Raw genomic sequence first — 18,426 nt, forward strand, 5'->3', positions numbered from 1 at the left:
CCCAGGCGCCCCCCCCCTTTTTTTTCTAGAGGAAATGGAAACAGTAGTCCGGTATTTCTGAACATTCCTGGGACCATTTTTAGCTCTCAAAAGGACTATATGCCTAACTCATGAAGTATTAGTTCCTGAACAGTACTTTTGAAGCCTGGTTCCTTCTCTGTCCGTGACCACTGCTTTCCTGGGTCTCAAGGACAAGCACTGACCCAATCAAGTGCTTTTGCAGTTCCAATAGCCACAATGTATACCATTCACAAAAAATTATTCTCTCGAGATGAACTGATCCTCAAATGTATACAATGTCCTATGCTTGGAGTTTGGCTTTAGGACAATTTCACTATAGGAAGCCAGAATGACAAGTCTGAGCTACATTTCGACCAACGAAAGTCTTGCCGCTTCCCCTGCGTTGAGCCTCTCATGCTCTGGGTATCTGTCAATCTCTCACGGTCTAGGAGCTTACGAATAACACGCTATTTATACCAACATCAAGGAGATACAGTCTATTACAAGATGCTGAAATTGATCAAGTAAATCCAAATTTTTTCCTAAATAGAACAGTGACTCCATTTAAGACCTTGATTATTTAAGTGAAACAAGAGGCAAATGATTAAATCTCCACTATAACCAAGAAGTCCTTTGAATTAGAAGACCCAATAGCATCTATGTTGCTTAAGGAAAAGAACTATTTTTCAGAGACAGTATGATGAAGACCAACCAGTTTATACTGGACTTCAAGGTCTTTTCCGGTGACATCACAGATTAACCAGTCTTGGGAGAGCAGGCTGAAAGACGGGAATAACTCCTACCTGCCACGGGATACTTCCGCACCATTGCTTCCCCGCCGCCTTACTTCTAACGCACTGGAAGAACAATCTAGTGAAATATAAAACACAAACAATCAAGGCTGTGGAAATCCATCACAATGAGACAAACTACTTTTTCATCCAAAAAACATCTTGCAACTATTTGGTGCTGGTTTTGAAAGGTCACTTGAAACCAATTACTCCTATATTTACATTTAGAAATTCTACTGCATGAGGTATGTAGAAGGACTAAGAAATGGAAGAAAAGAAGCGTCATGGAAACCAAGATGTACACAGGTTTATCCTTTTCACTCTGCAAGGAATGACTAAAATAGAAACATGATCAGCAGCGGCTGCTAAAATCAGAAAAAGAGAGAGAACCAGACATTAGGTATCCCTGATGGGAAACCATGATATGACCTATACAGTAAAACAAAACAAAACTAAGCCAAACCAAAACAAACAAAAATTAACCCAGATCAGGTCAAACCCCCAGATTCAATTACCAATTTACGGAAAATACAAACAACAGGAACACACAGAGCTCAGCCACAGGGATATGACCTGTAAGATCTTGACCGTGAGAAATGATCTATGACAAACAACTGCCTTCCTTCGAAACATATATTACAAGGGAGGGAAAAAATGGAGAGAGAACTTCAGAGACTTCACAGACACATCAATCAATTGCAACTGTGAACCTTATTTATTGATTTAAACATATAAACAGAAAATCATTAAAAATAAACTATGACATCTATGAAGCTCCTGGCAATCTGCACTCCAACTGGTTAAAAAGAGAGAGAATCCCTGTCTTAGAGCCATACACTGAAACATCTACAGAATAAATGATGTAATCTGGGACCTGTCTGAAAATATGGCAGGAGATGGCAGGGAAGAGAGGGTAGAGAATACACAGAACAAGACTGGCATGAGTTGGTAACTGTTGGAGCTCATATGTTGTAATAGTCTATCTTGTCTACTTGTATATATTTGCAATTTCCCATTAAAAAAAAAAGACTGTACTCATACATTCCAATACAAGACTGTCCCTATACCAGCAAACACAGCCTACGACCCCCCCCCAGAAATGGCTATGCTGCCCCATCCACAAATGAAACCATGCACGTGCTCTCTGGCACGCCAGATCTTGCATGTGATTCTCCCTCCATCCAAAGAATGTCTTCTTCGTCCCTGTTTGCCCACCACGTCCCCATCACCAGTTCTCAAAGTCCCACATGTCCCTCAGAGCCCAGTTCAAGCCACACCTCCTGTGCAAGGTTTTCCCATATTGCTTTCCCTGTTCATCCAGGGAAATTGTATTGAGTTGTATTCTACTCGTATCTGCCTGTCTGCCCGACATTTTCAGCAACCAGAAGACTATAGTCATATGTGATCTCTTTATTCGCAACTCTGCCTTGCCTTTTGTACGTACCTGTTAAGTATCGTGGAATTAAATAGAGTGAGCTGATTTTTTCCTTACCCAAAATGAGTCTTCAAACAAATTTAATAATCAGTCAAAGAGAAGCAGCTTTTAAATATCATTTTACTTAACTGTTTAACTAGGCAACAAACTCAACCAGAAAGTATAAAGCCATGAAAAGGATCATCTCACAGTAACCTATTCCCAGTTCCCATCCTTTCCAAGTACCCATTCCTATTAGCTTTCTGTTTACCTTTCCAGAGATTTTAATATATTCAGATCAATATAAATATATGAATCATAATTTCCTTTTCCACACAAATGGATAGCATTGGTATACATTATACTAAATACACGGCATTTTTTAACAATGTAGTCAAGATTTTTCTAGAACACATAAAGGGTTCACACATATATATGTGCATATATTTTATGTGTATATGCGTGTATATATATATTTAATATGTATGCACATATATATTTTTTTTTCGTACAGCTGCACAGTTTCCCCCTATCTAGAGCTCCATTATTTATTTATTAAGAACCTTCTTGATAGACAGTTTGGTTGTTTCCAATATTATGCTACTAAAAACAATGTCACAATGAATCTTAATGTATCTGTAGGGTAACTGCTTATTTCTCATATTGTATACTAGGGCCGTCTCGGTTTTTCTTGATCAATTACCTTCTCGATTTTATTTATTGCTGTTATCTGACTCATTAAATTCCATTTTTACCTACATTAATCCTTTCTTTCTTCTTTCAGCTTAATCTCTTGCTCTTTTTCTAACCTCTTAAATTAGTCACATGATATACAACATGAATCGTGACAGTCCAAGTCCCAATTCAAAATCCCCAGATGTCATTACCTCACCTGGACATAAAAGCAAAGATAAGCCTCAAATGAACAAGTGTTCCAGTCAAACTGAAAAGAAAATAGGTCCAGCCCCCCCAGTATAAACTCACAATTTTCCCGTTCAAGCTCACAATTCTCTGAAAAAAATTTGCTGGTCTCTTTAGTTTTTCTCACTGCAATAGGATATTATATTGAACATGTGTAAAAAAATTTCCGAGATGCTTCAAATGCATAACAATATAAAGTCCTGGCAACTATCGGGCAGTACCACTCCTTATCTAAGTGAATCAGGAATAAATTTCTGCTGTTATTTTAAGTGTATCAAGTACTTGAAATCTTCACTGACTAGAACATTTCATAAATCGTATCCATTTGAAAGCCCAAGTGACTGCAGACTTTCAAAAGGGCGGGACTTAAGAGACCAAGAAGGGACAAAACAACATATCTCTGATTTAACAATTAAGCATCTACTATGTTCTAGGCATGGTGCTAAAAATGCCTGTACTTGTATTTTTATTAAAACCAATCTGGGTGGGCTTCTCTGTTTTTAGGATAAAAAGTCTACTATCTTTATTAAATTGCAAATCAACAAAGAAAGCAACGGAAATATATGCTCAGAAAAAGCAAATATTGATTCTGCCACAAAGAAGAATGTAACTTCTGCAGTATATTCATTATCTCCCAGGATGTAAGCGATAAACAGTAATAATGAACACAGCTAGAGGAAACCAGACCTCTTCAATGCTCCACGAGAAGGCATATCCTCCCTTTCTCCTACAGGTTGATTGTCCAACCCAGATTTACACTGTCAGGCACGTTCACTTTAGTCAGGCCAGGATTCCCTTGGGCCCCAGAGTCTTCTCCCATTGGTCAGAATCCCAGCCTCAATACATTTAGCTCTGAATCCTCAGATAATTCATTTGATTAGCCTCTGTGCCAGTTTCCTATTCTCTAAAATGGCAAAAAAAAAAAAAAAAAAAGGTACCTACCTCTTATGATCACTGTGAAGACCACATGCATTAATACATGTAAAGATAAGGTTCAGACCAAAGCCTTTTCTAAGTAGGACCTAAAGCCCTGCAGCTGAGGGGTGAAGGATTTGGCAATTCTGGCCACATCAAAGTTTTAAACTTCCACCCGCGGGAACCACTAAGGAGCATGGCTCTCCTCTACCCTACGGCCATTAAAATAAAGTTTTAAACTTCCATGTGGTGAAAACATCGTTAGCAAGATTATAACACAAAAGGCAAAGTGGGAAAACTGTGACACTTAGAGCTAACAGCCTTCACATATGAGGATTCCTTCCATTACACAGCACAGTGTATGATACTCTACCATACAAATACACTACAAGATGTACTAGCTTTAATGAAGGGGGCTCTTCGTGGGGGTGGAACTTCATGAGCTTCTGCATGGGCCTGGCTTAGACCCAAATTTCTGTCATCTGCCCAGAAAATCATCACTGGGCTACATCGTCTGCACCCCAATCTTACCCAAAAACCAACCACACAAGGAATCTGCTAGACAAAGACTCAAATGATACTAAAAATAAAATAGATTTTTTCAATTTAAATTTTAAATTTATTTGAGAGAGAGAGAGTAGAGAGAGTGAGAGTGTGCACGAGTGGGGTGGGGGGGCAGAGGGAGAAGCAGATTCCCCGCTGAACAGCAGGCCCATCCACAGGGCTCAATGCCAGGCTCAATCCCAGAACTCAGAGCTCATGACCTGAGCTGAAGGCAGCCACTTAACCAACAGCCACCCAGGCATCCCTAAAGATAAAATATTTTGAACATCCCACAACAATCAGTTATTTAAAGAATTAAAACCTATTTTACTTAGTTACAGATAAAGAATACTTCCTTCTATTTTGATTCTAGATCTTTGAGAAGTTGAAAGACAAAGGAGAGGAGGGGGAAATGGGAAAGGAGCAAACAGAAACTCAGGAAGCTCAATGACATGTCCACACTTGATGTGTAAATCAAAGTGTGTGTATCACATCATTCAAGTCAGGGCAAGAGTTCCTTCCTCTGGTTCTACTGAAGTGACTGTTTCTTGTCCCTAAACAGATGGCCAAGGCTGAAGGGCCAGTCAAATGCTGGTAAGTGCCACCATCTGGTGTTTAAGTTAGAGAACTGCACACAAATGCAGCTACATGCCAAGGAATGAAAAATGGGCATCTTTGCCTCATCTGGGCTTATACCTCCTTCCCATTACTTGGCTACACCTGTCACCTAGTTGGGTTAAGCTTCAAACATGCTGGAATTAAGTCAAAGACACGAAGTACTTTAAGTTCAGTTTTCAGAACAAAAGGTTGTATTCCCTGAGGTTATTCTCCAGAGTACAGGGGTCCTGGCTAAAAGCTCTTACTGTCTGCTAGGGAAGTCATCTAGTGACATACTAGATGTATCTAATTCTGTTAAAATCTCCAGTCTGGACTATGTATCAGGGTACTTGACTGTTTCTTGTTTTTTATTTATTGTGTGTTGTTGAACTGTATTTTATTATCCTAAAACAACCTCTTAAAACCTCCAGTAAGTACCTCCTAGTAATAATGTTCCAGACTTGGGCTAAAAGAAAAACATTGACATACTTTACTTTTCTATTTTTTTTTTAGAGGGGGGAGGGGCAAGAGAGGGAGAGAGAATCTTAAGCAGGCTCCACGCCTAGCAAGAAGCCTGACACAGCACTCCGTCTCACAAGTCTGAGATCATGACCTGGGCCAAAATCAAGAGTCAGATGCTTAATCAACTAAGCCACCCCGGTGACCCTTTACTTTTCTATCTTAAAATAATGATCATGTCTCGGCCTCATCTACCTAGTATGAAAACTATTCACGGTAACTTGTCAGAATTCCATCTTGAGCTTAGACCTTTCTTTGGAGCTGCACTTCCTTCTCTAGCTGGTCTCCTATATATGTAAGACGTGACTAGTTCAAAGCTGTCTGTGTTGTCCACACATCCCAGTCCTCCACTGATACTACCTTTCTTTCCTTGTCTTGCTTAATGGTAAACTCAGCACCCATAGATCCCAACTTGAGCAGCATTCACTGAGCACTCACAGTGAGCCAAATGCCAACTGCATGCATCAGACCCACGACCTCACTGAATCCTCAAACCCAGGGAAGTCGGGACCGCCAGGGTCACTGCTCCTGAGGGGAAAATGAAGGACACAGGTACAAGCTTAAATGCCCTACCAAAGCTTTTCACAATCTAAGTACACCCAACTCCACTGCCAGTGCCTCAGTCCAAGCACACCTTTCACTCAGAGACTAAAGGGGATGGATGCATCTAGAACCAGCAAGACCAAGGTCTGAATCTCAGCAATGCCACTTCACAACCCTGGGACCTGCTTCCTTTCCTAACCTCTCTAAATGTTAGTTGTCACATTTTCCTATCACAGAAGAGTCTATGGTGGTAAGCGATACTGACTATGCCATCTACTAGCCATTTACTAGCACCTCTATACCCTAAGTCTCCTTGCCTCCACCGTCTTCCTGTCTGACCAACCTTCTTCAACCATGTCTTTTATTAATGCAATTGGAGCAAACATTCTTCAGTGGCTTCCTACAACCTCAAACAGTCTTCCCATATGGGAGAGGGGTACCCCCAGCAGCATGTAAATGGTTTTAGGTGTCAGGACATCCTGACTTCATGCTCTAGAGGCTTACCAGCCCCACTGTACTAACAACAACAACAACAACAAAACAGTCAAAAGGTGAAAATTTCAGAGCACCTGGGTGGCTCAGTTGGTTGAGCATCTGACTCTCGGTTTCAGCTCAGGTCATGATCTCAAGGTCATGAAATTGTCCCTGTGTGGGGCTCTGTGCTCAGCGGGTAGTCTGGTTGAGATCTTCTCCCTCCACCCCTTCCCCCACTCCCTCTCTCTCTCAGATAAATAAATCTTTTTTTAAAAAAGTAAACAATTTAAAAATACCATTTATAATAGCATCAAAAACCATAACACTCTCTGAAGATTAAATTTAACAAAAGGAGTAGAGTACTCTACAATGAAAACTATTCAACAATGCTGTGGGGAAAGAAAGCCATAAATATACCATGCTCATAGACTGGAAAATCAACTTTAATGTCAGTTCTTCCCCAAAGGATCTATACAGATTCGGTATAATACCGACCTAAGGAAATGTAGAAGTTGATGCTACATTTTATATGGACATGACTCAGAAGAGCCAATCTTGGAAAAGAATGCTGGAAGACTCACACTATCTTACCTGCTTGTGTCAGGATAGGCAAAAGGACCAACAGAACAGGTTAACAAGTTCAAAAAACAGATCTGTAACATGGTGGTCACTGATTTTTTACAAAGTGCCAAGTACTTCTACGGGGAAAGGGAAGTCTTCCATAACGGTGCCAAGACAACCAAATAATATATTCACTCAGTAACATACGGAAAAATAAATGAACTATTCCTATCTCATAAAATAGCCAAAATTATTTGGAATAGATCACAAATGAAAAAAAAAAAAGCCATTAAAAAAATAAACTATAAAATCTCTGTATCACTGCAAATAGAAGGAGAGATAAAAAGGTTCCAGGACGGGCACCTGGGTGACTCCGTGGGTTAAAGCCTCTGCCTTTGGCTCAGGCCATGATTCTGGAGTCCTGGGATCAAGCCCTGCATCAGGCTCTCTGCTCAGCAGGGAGCCTGCTTCCTCCCCTCTCTCTGCCTACTTGTGATCTCTCTCTCTCTCTTTCTCAGATAAAAAAAAAAAAAAAAAAGTCTAAAATTTTTTAAAAAGCCTCCAGGACAAACAAAAACTAAAAGAGTTTGTAAACACCAAACCAGCTCTTCAGGAAATATTGAAAGGGGTCCTCTAAGCAAAGAGAGAACCTAAAAATAGTAGACCAGAAAGGAAAAGACACAATATACAGTAACAGTCACCTTACAGGCAATACAATGGCACTAAATTCATATCTCTCAATAGTTACCCTGAATGTAAATGGGCTAAATGCCCTAATCAAAAGACACAGGTATCAGAATGGATTAAAAAAAAAAAACAAACCCATCAATATGCTGTCTATAAGAAACTCATTTTAGACCCAAAGACACCTCCAGATTTAAAGTGAGGGGGTTGGGCGCCTGGGTGGCTCAGTGGGTTGGGCCGCTGCCTTCATCTCGGGTCATGATCTCGGGGCCCTGGGATCGAGTCCCGCATCGGGCTCTCTGCTCAGCAGGGAGCCTGCTTCCCTCTCTCTCTCTCTGCCTGCCTCTCCATCTACTTGTGATTTCTGTCAAATAAATAAAATCTTAAAGTGAGGGGGTTGAAAAACAATTTACCATGCTAATGGACATCAAAAGAAAGTTGGGGTGGCAATCCTTATATCAGATAAATTAGATTTTAAGCCAAAGACTATAATAAGAGATGAGAAAGGACACTATATTATACTCAAAGCGTCTGTCCAACAAAAAGATCTAACAATTTTAAATATCTATGCCCCTAACATGGGAGCAGCCAACTACACAAACCAGTTAATAACAAAATCAAAGAAACATATAGACAATAATACAATAATAGTAGGGGACTTTAACACCCCCCTCACTGAAATGGACAGATCATCCAAACAAAAGAAAGGCCTTTAATGACACACTGGACCAGATGGACACCACTGATATATTCAGAACATTCCATCCCAAAGCAACAGAATACACATTCTTCTCTAGGGCAGATGGAACATTCTCCAGAATAGCTCACATCCTGGGTCACAAATCAGGTCTCAACCAGTACCAAAAGACTGGGATCATTCCCTGCATATTTTCAGACCACAGTGCTCTGAAGCTAGAACTCAATCATAAGAGGAAATTTGGAAAGAACCCAAATACATGGAGGCTAAAGAGCATCCTACTAAAGAACGAATGGGTCAACCAGGAAATTAAAGAAGAACTGAAAAAATTCAGGGAAACAAATGATAACAAAAACACAAATGTTCAAAATCTGTGGGACACAACAAAGGCAGTCCTGAGAGGAAAACAGTGTTTAGTAGTGTTTATAGCAGCAATGTCCACAATAGCCAAACTATGGAAAGAACCTAGATGTCCATCAACAGATGAATGGATAAAGAAGATGTGATACACACATACACACACACACACACACACACACACACACACACACACACGAACACGACTATGCAGCCATCAAAAGAAATGAAATCTTTCCATTTATGACGACGTGGATGGAACTAGAGGGTATTATGCTGAGCGAAATAAGTCAATCAGAGAAAGACAATTATCATACGATCTCCCTGATATGAGGAAGTTGAGAGGCAAAGTGGGGGGTCTGGGAAGTAGGGAAGGAAAAAATGAAACAAGATGGGATCCATAAGAGACTCTTAATTTCACAAAACAAACAGGGTTGCTTGGGGGGGGGGCAGGTAAGGAGAGGGTGGTTGGGTTATGGACATTGGGGAAGGTATGTGCTATGATGAGTGCTGTAAAGTAGGTAAACCTGAGATTCACAGACCTGTACCCCTGGGGCTGATAATACATTATATGTTAATAAAAAAATTTAAAAAAATTAAACAAAAAACAACTATAAAACCTACTCTAGAAGAAATCCTTGGAGAAATTTGTGATCTTTGGGCAGGCAAAGATTTCTCAGAGGGAACACATAAAGCACAAAGGACAAAAAAATGATAAATTGGACTTTATAAAAATGAGAAACTTCTACTTTTCAAAAGGGAGTTAAGAAAATGAAAACCAAAGACTTGGAGAAAATATTTATTATACATGTATTTTCTAAAGAACTCGTATAGGGAATATATAAAGAACTCTTCAAATTCCATAATAAAAAGACAACACAATTTTTTTAAATTAACTAATTTATTTTAATAAACATACTATGTATTTTTATCCCCAGGTGTACAGGTCTGTGAATCACCAGCTTTACACACTTCACAGCACTCACCATAGCACATACCCTCCCCAATGTCCATAACCCCACCCACCTCTCCCAACCCCTCTCCCCGCAGCAACCCTCAGTTTGTTTTGTGAGATTAAGAGTCACTTATGGTTAAGACAACACAACTTTTAAAATAAGCAAAAAATCCCCGAAGTTACCCTTTATGACTCCACTGATGTAACATTTCTGAAGGAACAAACTTTAGAAATGGAGATCAGATACCTGGTTGCCAGAGACAAGATGGAGGGAGTGAGAGGCAGGGTAGAGGAATTTAGTGATGAAGGAACTGTTCCATATCGGGACTGTGGTGGTGCATACAAAAAACTACACATGATAACTGTACAGAACTAAATCTACACACACACACACATTACCACAAGGAAAATGATCTTCACAAATAAGATCAGTGGGCTGAATAACATCCTAATTGTAATATTAGATACTATTTATGTATACTTTGCAAAATGGTACCAGGAGGTAAGAAGTCTACAAGGGCTCTTTTTGTACTATTTCTTATAAATGCATGAGAATCTACAATTATCTCAATAAAATTTTCAATGAAAAAAAAAATGGCTAAAAGATTTAAACTGATACTTCACCAAAGAAGATATATAGAGGGCAAATAAGCCCAAGAAACTGTGATAATCACAAAACAGAACTCAACTCAGCAATAATGAAGAATTATTGATACACACAACCATGTGGATGAATTTCACAGAGACTGTTTCATAAAAGAAGCCAGACATAGAAGAGTAACAGTGGTTGCCTATGGTGGAAGGGGAGGAGTAACTAGAAGGGAGTCCAATGGCACTTAATGGGGTAATGGAAATATTTTTCTATTTTGACTGAGGCTTGGTTATATCAATTACTCAAACTCAACTGTTGAACACTTAAAATCTATGCATCCTACTGTATCTACAACCCAATTAAGAAAAACAGCAGTACTGGCATTTAAGTGCCATATGAAGATGGTACTTAAATGCCAATATGCGGGGGGACTGATCTGGAATATATACATTCTGAACTGCACAGAGTATCATATAGCAAACATCATACCTGGCCTCTGCCTCCTGACCAGCCTTATCTTCTGAAATCTCTATTCAAACACACACTAAATTATTACCCAAGCAAATGCTTGCAATTCCCGGTTACTACCTAAATCTGTGCCCTAATGGAGGATATTGATCCTTCTCTTGCCCCTACTGAATTGTTACTAACCTTTCAATATTCATGATAAATATCACCTGCCATTTATATAGATGTCCCTGCCTTACCTCGGAGTTTTCATACAATAGAAGGGAAACTAACATTTATTGAGTACTTAACATACTTGAGACATTTTTAGACATTACTTCATTCTATGACTAAATGGATAAGTTGACAAGTCACAGCAAGTTAATGACTGTTGGGGGACTGACAGCAGTGGCTACTGAAGAGCTGGAGAGGGAGGAAGGAAAACCAATTGATCTGAAATTAACCAGATCAACCACTAGCTCAGCAGTGAGGAATGACAAGCTCAGAAGATATTCAATACACACAGAAATCCTCTTTGTTAAAAAATCGTTTTTACAGAATAGTCAGTTCTAGAAAACATACCTGGCTGTAACTCTTCCAGGGAAAGAAAGAAGTAAATACATGAAGATTTTCCCTTTGGACACTTACCTGTATTCTTCCTTGCCTGGCAGTAGAAGCAAACCCTGAAGCCCTACCACGCAGTCCTCATGCAATAAACAATGAGAAACAGGAATACTAGAGGGGAGGGAAAAAAAAAAGGAAATTTTGTTTTAGGAGATCATAGAAATTAGCATTCTAAAATTCAATCCAATCTATGGGTTTTCTTTCTTTATTTTTGAGAGTGTGGTGTGTGTGTGCGTGCGCGTGTGTGCGTGCCCTCGCAGGCATGCACAAGGGGGAAGGGCAGTGGGAGAGAGAGAATCTCAAGCAGGCTCTACACCCAGTGTGGAGACTGACCCAGGACTCATCCACATGATCCTGAAAGCATGACCTGAGCCAAAATCAATAGCCCAATGTTTAACTGACTGAACCACCCAGGCACCCTTAAACCATGGGTTTTAAACATAAGAATACATGTATGACCTCCATGGGTTTGTATGTATGGGTTTGTAAATCCCATACATTTGTACATCTATGCACATCCCTCTGGGGAAAGGCTCCACAGCTTTCAATTTCCTTCCCTCTCCCCTAAAGACAGGAAGACGATAAATACACCTTTCTCCTGATGACTCAACAGCTCAAAACTACACTGTGTTTGTGACCTCTATGTTGTGAGACACTCACAGCTGAAGTACCTAAGACTGGCTGTGAATTTTCCCCAAGTTCTTCCATCATCTCTCGTCCTATAACAATCTGTTTAGGGGCAGGCTCTCCTAACCTGCTTCATGCCTGGCCTAAGTTTTCTAACTCTCCTTTTGCAGTTTATCATGAGCGAATGTATACAGAACATTTGAGGTGACACAGTTTTGAGTGAAGACCTAAAGTGCTCTCATATGATGTGGGGCGCTTGTTTCTTCCTTTGCTTTGCTTATATTGTGGTTATCAGACATATTCCAAATTGGTCAAGTTTATTAAGTAACTGTCAAGTCAGCTATTATATTGTACTAGTTTGATAGCAGTATATTTGCATAAATGATATTCTATATAAAGGTATCTTTTTTTAATGATTCTATTTTCAAGTTACCTCTGCACCCGCCAAGTTCGACATGGATCACATGCTCCACCAACTGAGCCAGCCAGGCGCCCCAAAGGTATGTTTCTTTTAACATAAAGCTGAGTCTTACGCTACCATTAATGCTTCATTCAAGTCTGAACATGCTTCCATGTTTCATGAGACTTGAACGAGGTACAGGACCTAAGAAACTTGGTATAGAAATTAGAAATAAATAGTAAATCCTGACTTAATGATATGTTGTTGATAGCTTAACTGGCTTATCCCTTCTATCTTAAGATCTGACACTACTTTTTTAAAAACCATTTCGGTATTTAACTAAATTGAGTCCCGGTAATTTCTTTCCAATAAAATGACAACTAACTAGAAGACTAAGAAAGTATTTTCTCTGAAAATTTATCTGCCAAATCTGAAGACAGATTCAAATTCCTTCACTTAGTTTCAAAGCACAACAAAGACACAAATCATCTAATCATGTAAGGGAAACATAAGTTAATACATACAAGCTAAAAAATAATTTATTTTCTAGTATTGATATCCACTTTATGCCTTACAGCAGATGGAGAGAATTCATGTTTTCTACCAAATTGAGTAGAGAGCAAGAAAAATGTTTAATGTGATTAGGTTTAAAAATTCACATAGGCTGTGGACCTTATTAACACTTTATGACAACAGTATTACTTTTCTCACTTTAAGGAGATGCTTAACATTTCTGGGCCTCAGCTTCCAATTTTGTAAAACCAGAATGCTGATCAGATATCTGGTTTTCTTTCAGCATTAATCCCAAAAGTAACCTGTTTCTTTAGATTATCAATCTTACACCTTAAATGAAGAGAATCCTTTTTTTTTTTTTTTTTTTGAGAGAGAGAGAAACATAATCTTAAGCAGGCTCCACACCCACGGCTCCAAGCGGGACTCTATCTCAGGACCCTAAAATTATGACCCCAGTGGAAATCAAGAGTCAGATGCTTAACCAACTGAGCTACTCAGGCGCCCCCAGAGAACCTTCTTTTAAAAAGGAGTTGACAGGGGCGCCTGGGTGGCTCAGTGGGTTAAGCCTCTGGCTTCGGCTCAGGTCATGATCTCAGGGTCCTGGGATGGAGCCCCACACTGGGCTCTCTGCTCATCAGGGAGCCTGCTTGCCCCTCTCTTTGCCTACTTGTGATCTTTCTCTGTCAAATAAAATAAATAAAATCTTAAAAAAAAAAAAAAAAAGGAGTGGACAATCTGACCAACAGCGAGTTTTAACCTCAAACATTTAAAAACAAATTCGGCCTGAAACTAGTGCAAAACAAGAACCACTTATTTTCTACTACGTCTGCATGTGCTCACTTAGCAAGGAGCAGCAATGTCCTAGCAGAAGGCCTGGCAAACAAGAAGAAACCCAGAGCGGGAAAGGACCAGAAGGTTCCAGATGTAGTCGAACCTCCATTTTACAGGTGGGCGAAATTGGAGGCCCAGAGAGGGTGATTAAGCTGCCCAGGGCCAAAGAGCAGGCAGGAACCGAGCGCCTCCTGAAGACGCCACGCTGTCCCGGGACCACCAACTACTTAAAGGCCCTGGCTGCAGAGACCAGGGTCCCCACCTCTCCTAGTGCCAGTGGCGCAGGGCGGAGGGGAGCTGGCGGTGGCGGGCAGTCATGCCCAGCTCGAGACTTACTCGGCGGCCAGCACGTAGCTGCAGGTATTAGCCGGGCACACGTAGAAGCTCTTTCCTTTATTCGGGCCATCACGGACGCCGGTCTTGAGAAAGCAGACGCTCCCTGAAAAGAGGCGGAGGTTGACAACGATTACACCAAGCTACACCGACACACCCCGGGAGCCCTTAAAAGACCCGGACCCCTTACCATGCTCCGAGCATCTAACCACTTCCATGAGCGCTCCGGTCTCCAAATCCACGGAGCCCGCCCCCAGCGCCTGCTTCCGCCTTTTTTACCCCGCCCTCCTCGCTCAGGAGCCAATCAGCATCCACCTTCTGCAGGCTCAGCCCCCATAATTCACCGCGCGGGACCTTCACCAACCACTTTCGCGGGCGCCCTGAGTTTAAATAGTGGGGCGTGGCTTGGGTGGCGGGATGGGGTTTCGGAGGATGGGGGGGCGTTCCCGGCGAGGGGCTTTCCGGGGGAGGGGCTGCGCTTGGCAGGTGCGCTGAGTGGACCGGGCGAGGCAGAGGACAGGGAAGACCCCGGTTTATAATTGAGACCCGGAGGCGGCCCTAGAGGGAGCGCGCGTTACACCTGCAGAGGGGCCCTCTGCAAGGAAGACTCCCTTCTCCCGGTGGCAGACGGTGCCCGGAGCTTCGCGGTGGTCTCCGAGCCCCGGCCTGGGGCTCCGTCCCTTGGGAGGCAAGCCGGGAGAAGCTGCTGCCGCCAGAGGAGCCTGTGAACTTGCAGGGCGGGGGTGCGGTGGTGTGCGGGCTCCTGGGCGTGTCCCTTCAAGCTGCACGGTGAACCGAGAAGTCTGGGGGAGAGCAGGCGTGAAGACTTCTGCAGGGAACCCCCCGCCCCAGCAGTCCTTTAAGTTTGCTCAGTGCTCACGCATCCCCGTCTCTCTTGACTTGACAGCCTGGTGAGATGGGCAACATGATAAGGAAGGCCTCGAGAGGTTCATAGAAGTATGAGTGACTCAACCAAGGTCACGGAATTAGTGAGTGGGCGATTCACGGGTGCCCAGGGGACTGCGCAGCTGCTTCCTGTGTGTACTGAAGGTTCGCTAGGCCCTCCTGGTGCAGGAACCCTGAGTTGTACAAGTCAAAGTAGAAACAGCAGGGAAGAAATAGATAACCTTTAATGAAAAGTACTCTATTTTTTGTATTGTTAAACTTGTCTTATTAGTATGCTTTTGTGTTAAAAATCGAGGCTGAAGATAAATAAAAGAAAGGGAACTGTATTTGAAATGGTAATCAGAGCTATTAGTAAAAAGGGAGGAATAGAAATCAGAGACTTATTGCAACAGAGATGGATTCATATTACAGCTATTGAGGACCATATGCCCAGACATCTGGTGTGGCACATGCAACTGTTCTTAAGGGACAGTAGGACAGAAAATCTGTAATGTCTAGGAAATCTGGGTTATATGATAAATATAAGTGGTGGGGAGACAGGAGGCAGAGGCTCCTGGAAGGGAGACAAACCTGAGGTGTCATTATTAATTAAACAAGTACTTATCAAACAGCTTTTCCTGTGCCCAATGTGAGTGAGGTGCTTGGGAAACAGAATTCGTTTATTCACCCACAAAGTCTGAAACAGTTCCTCTAACCACAAGGAACTCAGTATATGAGGGAGGCTGAGTGAACGCATAGCGAATACTTAAACAACATAAAATAGTATTTAAATGTCAGGATGAGTGGAGTTGTAAACTCTGTAAGGCTAGATAAAGGTGTGTTTGGAACCAAAGTTGAGGTAGTTTATACATAATTACCTCTCTGAAACACCTATAAACTTAGAGATAAGGCAGGAACAAAAAACAAACAAATAAATAAATAAATAAAGGCATTTTCTTTTCTTTAAACCCAGATTACAATTCTGCATTGAGAGATTTTTGTGTACATATCTACTCGATGCTGTACTGGGAGACGTAGAGCGTGAGTACTGGAGCTGCAGGATGAGGAGCGTGGTAATTTCATTATTTCTTGAGTAAATAAGCCTTCTGGAACAAAGAAGACAAAATCAGAGTCTCTTAAATATCCCCTTTTCTTCTGCAGGATGTAAAGCAGTGTTTCACATCCAACCCCATGGAAGTGTGCACAGCCAAATTACAGAAAGGGGGAATATTTCTTCCATAAATTTGGGATATGCCAGATGAAAATGTTCAGGCTCCAGGCAGTTTATCCCACCTAACCATATCTGTAAGAGTGAGAAAACAAATAAGCTGATCCTTGAGTGAAATGCGGCCATAATGTTGGCATAAACTGTAATGAATTATGTAATATACGCTTTTCAAAATATACGTTAGTGTACGTGTATTAACTTTTATTCTTAACATATAGGTTTAATTTATATTCTAATTAGCCTGTAGACCCCTGGAGAGAATGTGTTTCATTGACCTCTCTTTGGAGAGAGAGTTTCACTTTGTTTCCCTTTAAAGCTTGATTTATTCAAAAGGAATGTCTCTGCTAGGTTCTAGAGCCAGATGGTTTAAATCCACAAGGTAATGAGCCAGTAAATTCTTTCCCTGTGGGTCTGGTCAGATGGAAAGTATATGATGGAATTGTTCTAAAATTGAATTGTAGTAATTGCGTAACTGTAATACAGTTACCAAAACTTCGACAACTGTGTATGTTAGGGAATTCTATGGTATCTAAATTATCCCTCGGGGTGCCTGGGTGGCTCAGTGGATTAAGCCGCTGCCTTCGGCTCAGGTCATGATCTCAGTGTCCTAGGATCGAGCCCCGCATCGGGCTCTTTGCTCAGCGGGAGCCTGCTTCTCTCTCTCTCTCTCTCTGCCTGACTCTCCGCCTACTTGTGATCTCTCTCTCTGTCAAATAAATAAATAAAATCTTTAAAAAATAAATAAATAAATAAATAAATAAATAAATTGTCCCTCAATAAAGCTGTTAAAAACAAACAAAAAACTTAATGTATGAGTCATGCCAGAACATCTGCCTGGAAAATAAAAGCTAAGATCATCTCGGTATTTTGACATCCTGAGGAAATAGAATGGGTGAAGGAGTAAAATAGTAGACACTAGTTAGTTTCAGATAGTGTGCTCCTTATGCAGCCTAGTCCTCTGACCTATGGAATAAAATATCAAATGATGCAAACACTCATTGGAAATCTTGGGAAAATGAAAGAATTCTGTTTCCCTCTGGTCAGCATTGTGCTGGCTGGCATATAGTAAACAGAGCAGGCACCTGTAAGGTACTAGAAGTGAGAGGATCAGCTCCAAGTCACTTTTTGATGTCCTTGTCACTCTCTGTATTGTTTAAAAATAATCAGTGAGGGACACCTAGATGGCTCAGTCAGTCAAGCCTCTGCCTTCAGCTCAGGTCATGATCCCAGGGTCCTAGGATGGAGCCCCGCATGGGGCTCCCTGCTCAGTGGGGAGTCTGCTTCTCCTTTTCCCACTCCCCTCTTTGTGTTCCCTCTCACTATCTCTCTGTCAAATAAATAAAATCTTTTAAAAAAATAATCAGTGATCCCAAGTTATTTGTAAAATTCCAGCTTTTGTGCAGCCTTTGGCTTTACTCGGTATTTTAGTAATTAAATTGTTCAAATGTGTTTTTCCAATCAGCTGGTAATGCTAAGAAATATATTTTGTTTTCTGAACTTCTTTCAGGGGTTTGGCTTAATTTTGGGGATGGGGTGGGTTAGGAAGAAGTAAGTACTTTGGAATGTCAGATAAAGGATATTTGTCCAGGAGGCACACAATTACTGGTGTGAACCATCACAGCACACTATTTTCTGACATGTATTCTGAGATAAGTGTTTTCACATGCATTTTCACACTTGGTTCTCACACTGACCTTGGCAGTAAGTATTCTTTTATCCCCATTTTAAAGAGTAGAAGAGTCGTTAGGAACTTACCTCCACACCACGCTCCTAACCGCTAACTTGCAGAGAGCCTCTGCTTGAACTTTGGGACCAGGTGGGCCCATACATTAATCTCGTTAGGGCTCAAAGTCACAAAGCTGACTGACACCAGGCAGATCAGGGGCTGGAAGCTATTTTTTGAGATTCCCAATCCAGTTCTGGCCCCTACAGTTTGTGTTTGTTTGTTTGAAGCATAAATTATTCAGCAATCCAT

At 41.2% G+C, this 18,426-nt stretch overlaps 1 protein-coding gene across 6 annotated transcripts in view; it reads right to left on the reverse strand.

The window, feature by feature from the left end:
• Positions 1-14,611, reverse strand: part of TTF2 (transcription termination factor 2) — a 41,689-nt gene extending 27,078 nt beyond the window's left edge. For all 6 annotated transcript variants that reach the window (XR_001176246.2, XR_006607262.1, XR_001176248.2 and 3 more), the window contains exons 1-4: positions 14,529-14,611; positions 14,342-14,444; positions 11,659-11,745; positions 804-870 (exon numbers count right to left, since the gene is read on the reverse strand). Coding sequence is in view for 1 of the 6 variants with exons in the window: in XM_004771067.3 (XP_004771124.1) it covers positions 804-870; positions 11,659-11,745; positions 14,342-14,444; positions 14,529-14,556 (285 nt within the window). In the remaining 5 variants the exon portion in view is untranslated. The remainder of the gene's footprint in view (positions 1-803; positions 871-11,658; positions 11,746-14,341; positions 14,445-14,528) is intronic.
• Positions 14,612-18,426: the final 3,815 nt, after the last annotated feature.

This window comes from Mustela putorius, unplaced genomic scaffold, assembly GCF_011764305.1.
Source record: "Mustela putorius furo isolate JIRA1106 unplaced genomic scaffold, ASM1176430v1.1 tig00000585_pilon_pilon_pilon, whole genome shotgun sequence".
NCBI lineage: Eukaryota > Metazoa > Chordata > Mammalia > Carnivora > Mustelidae > Mustela > Mustela putorius.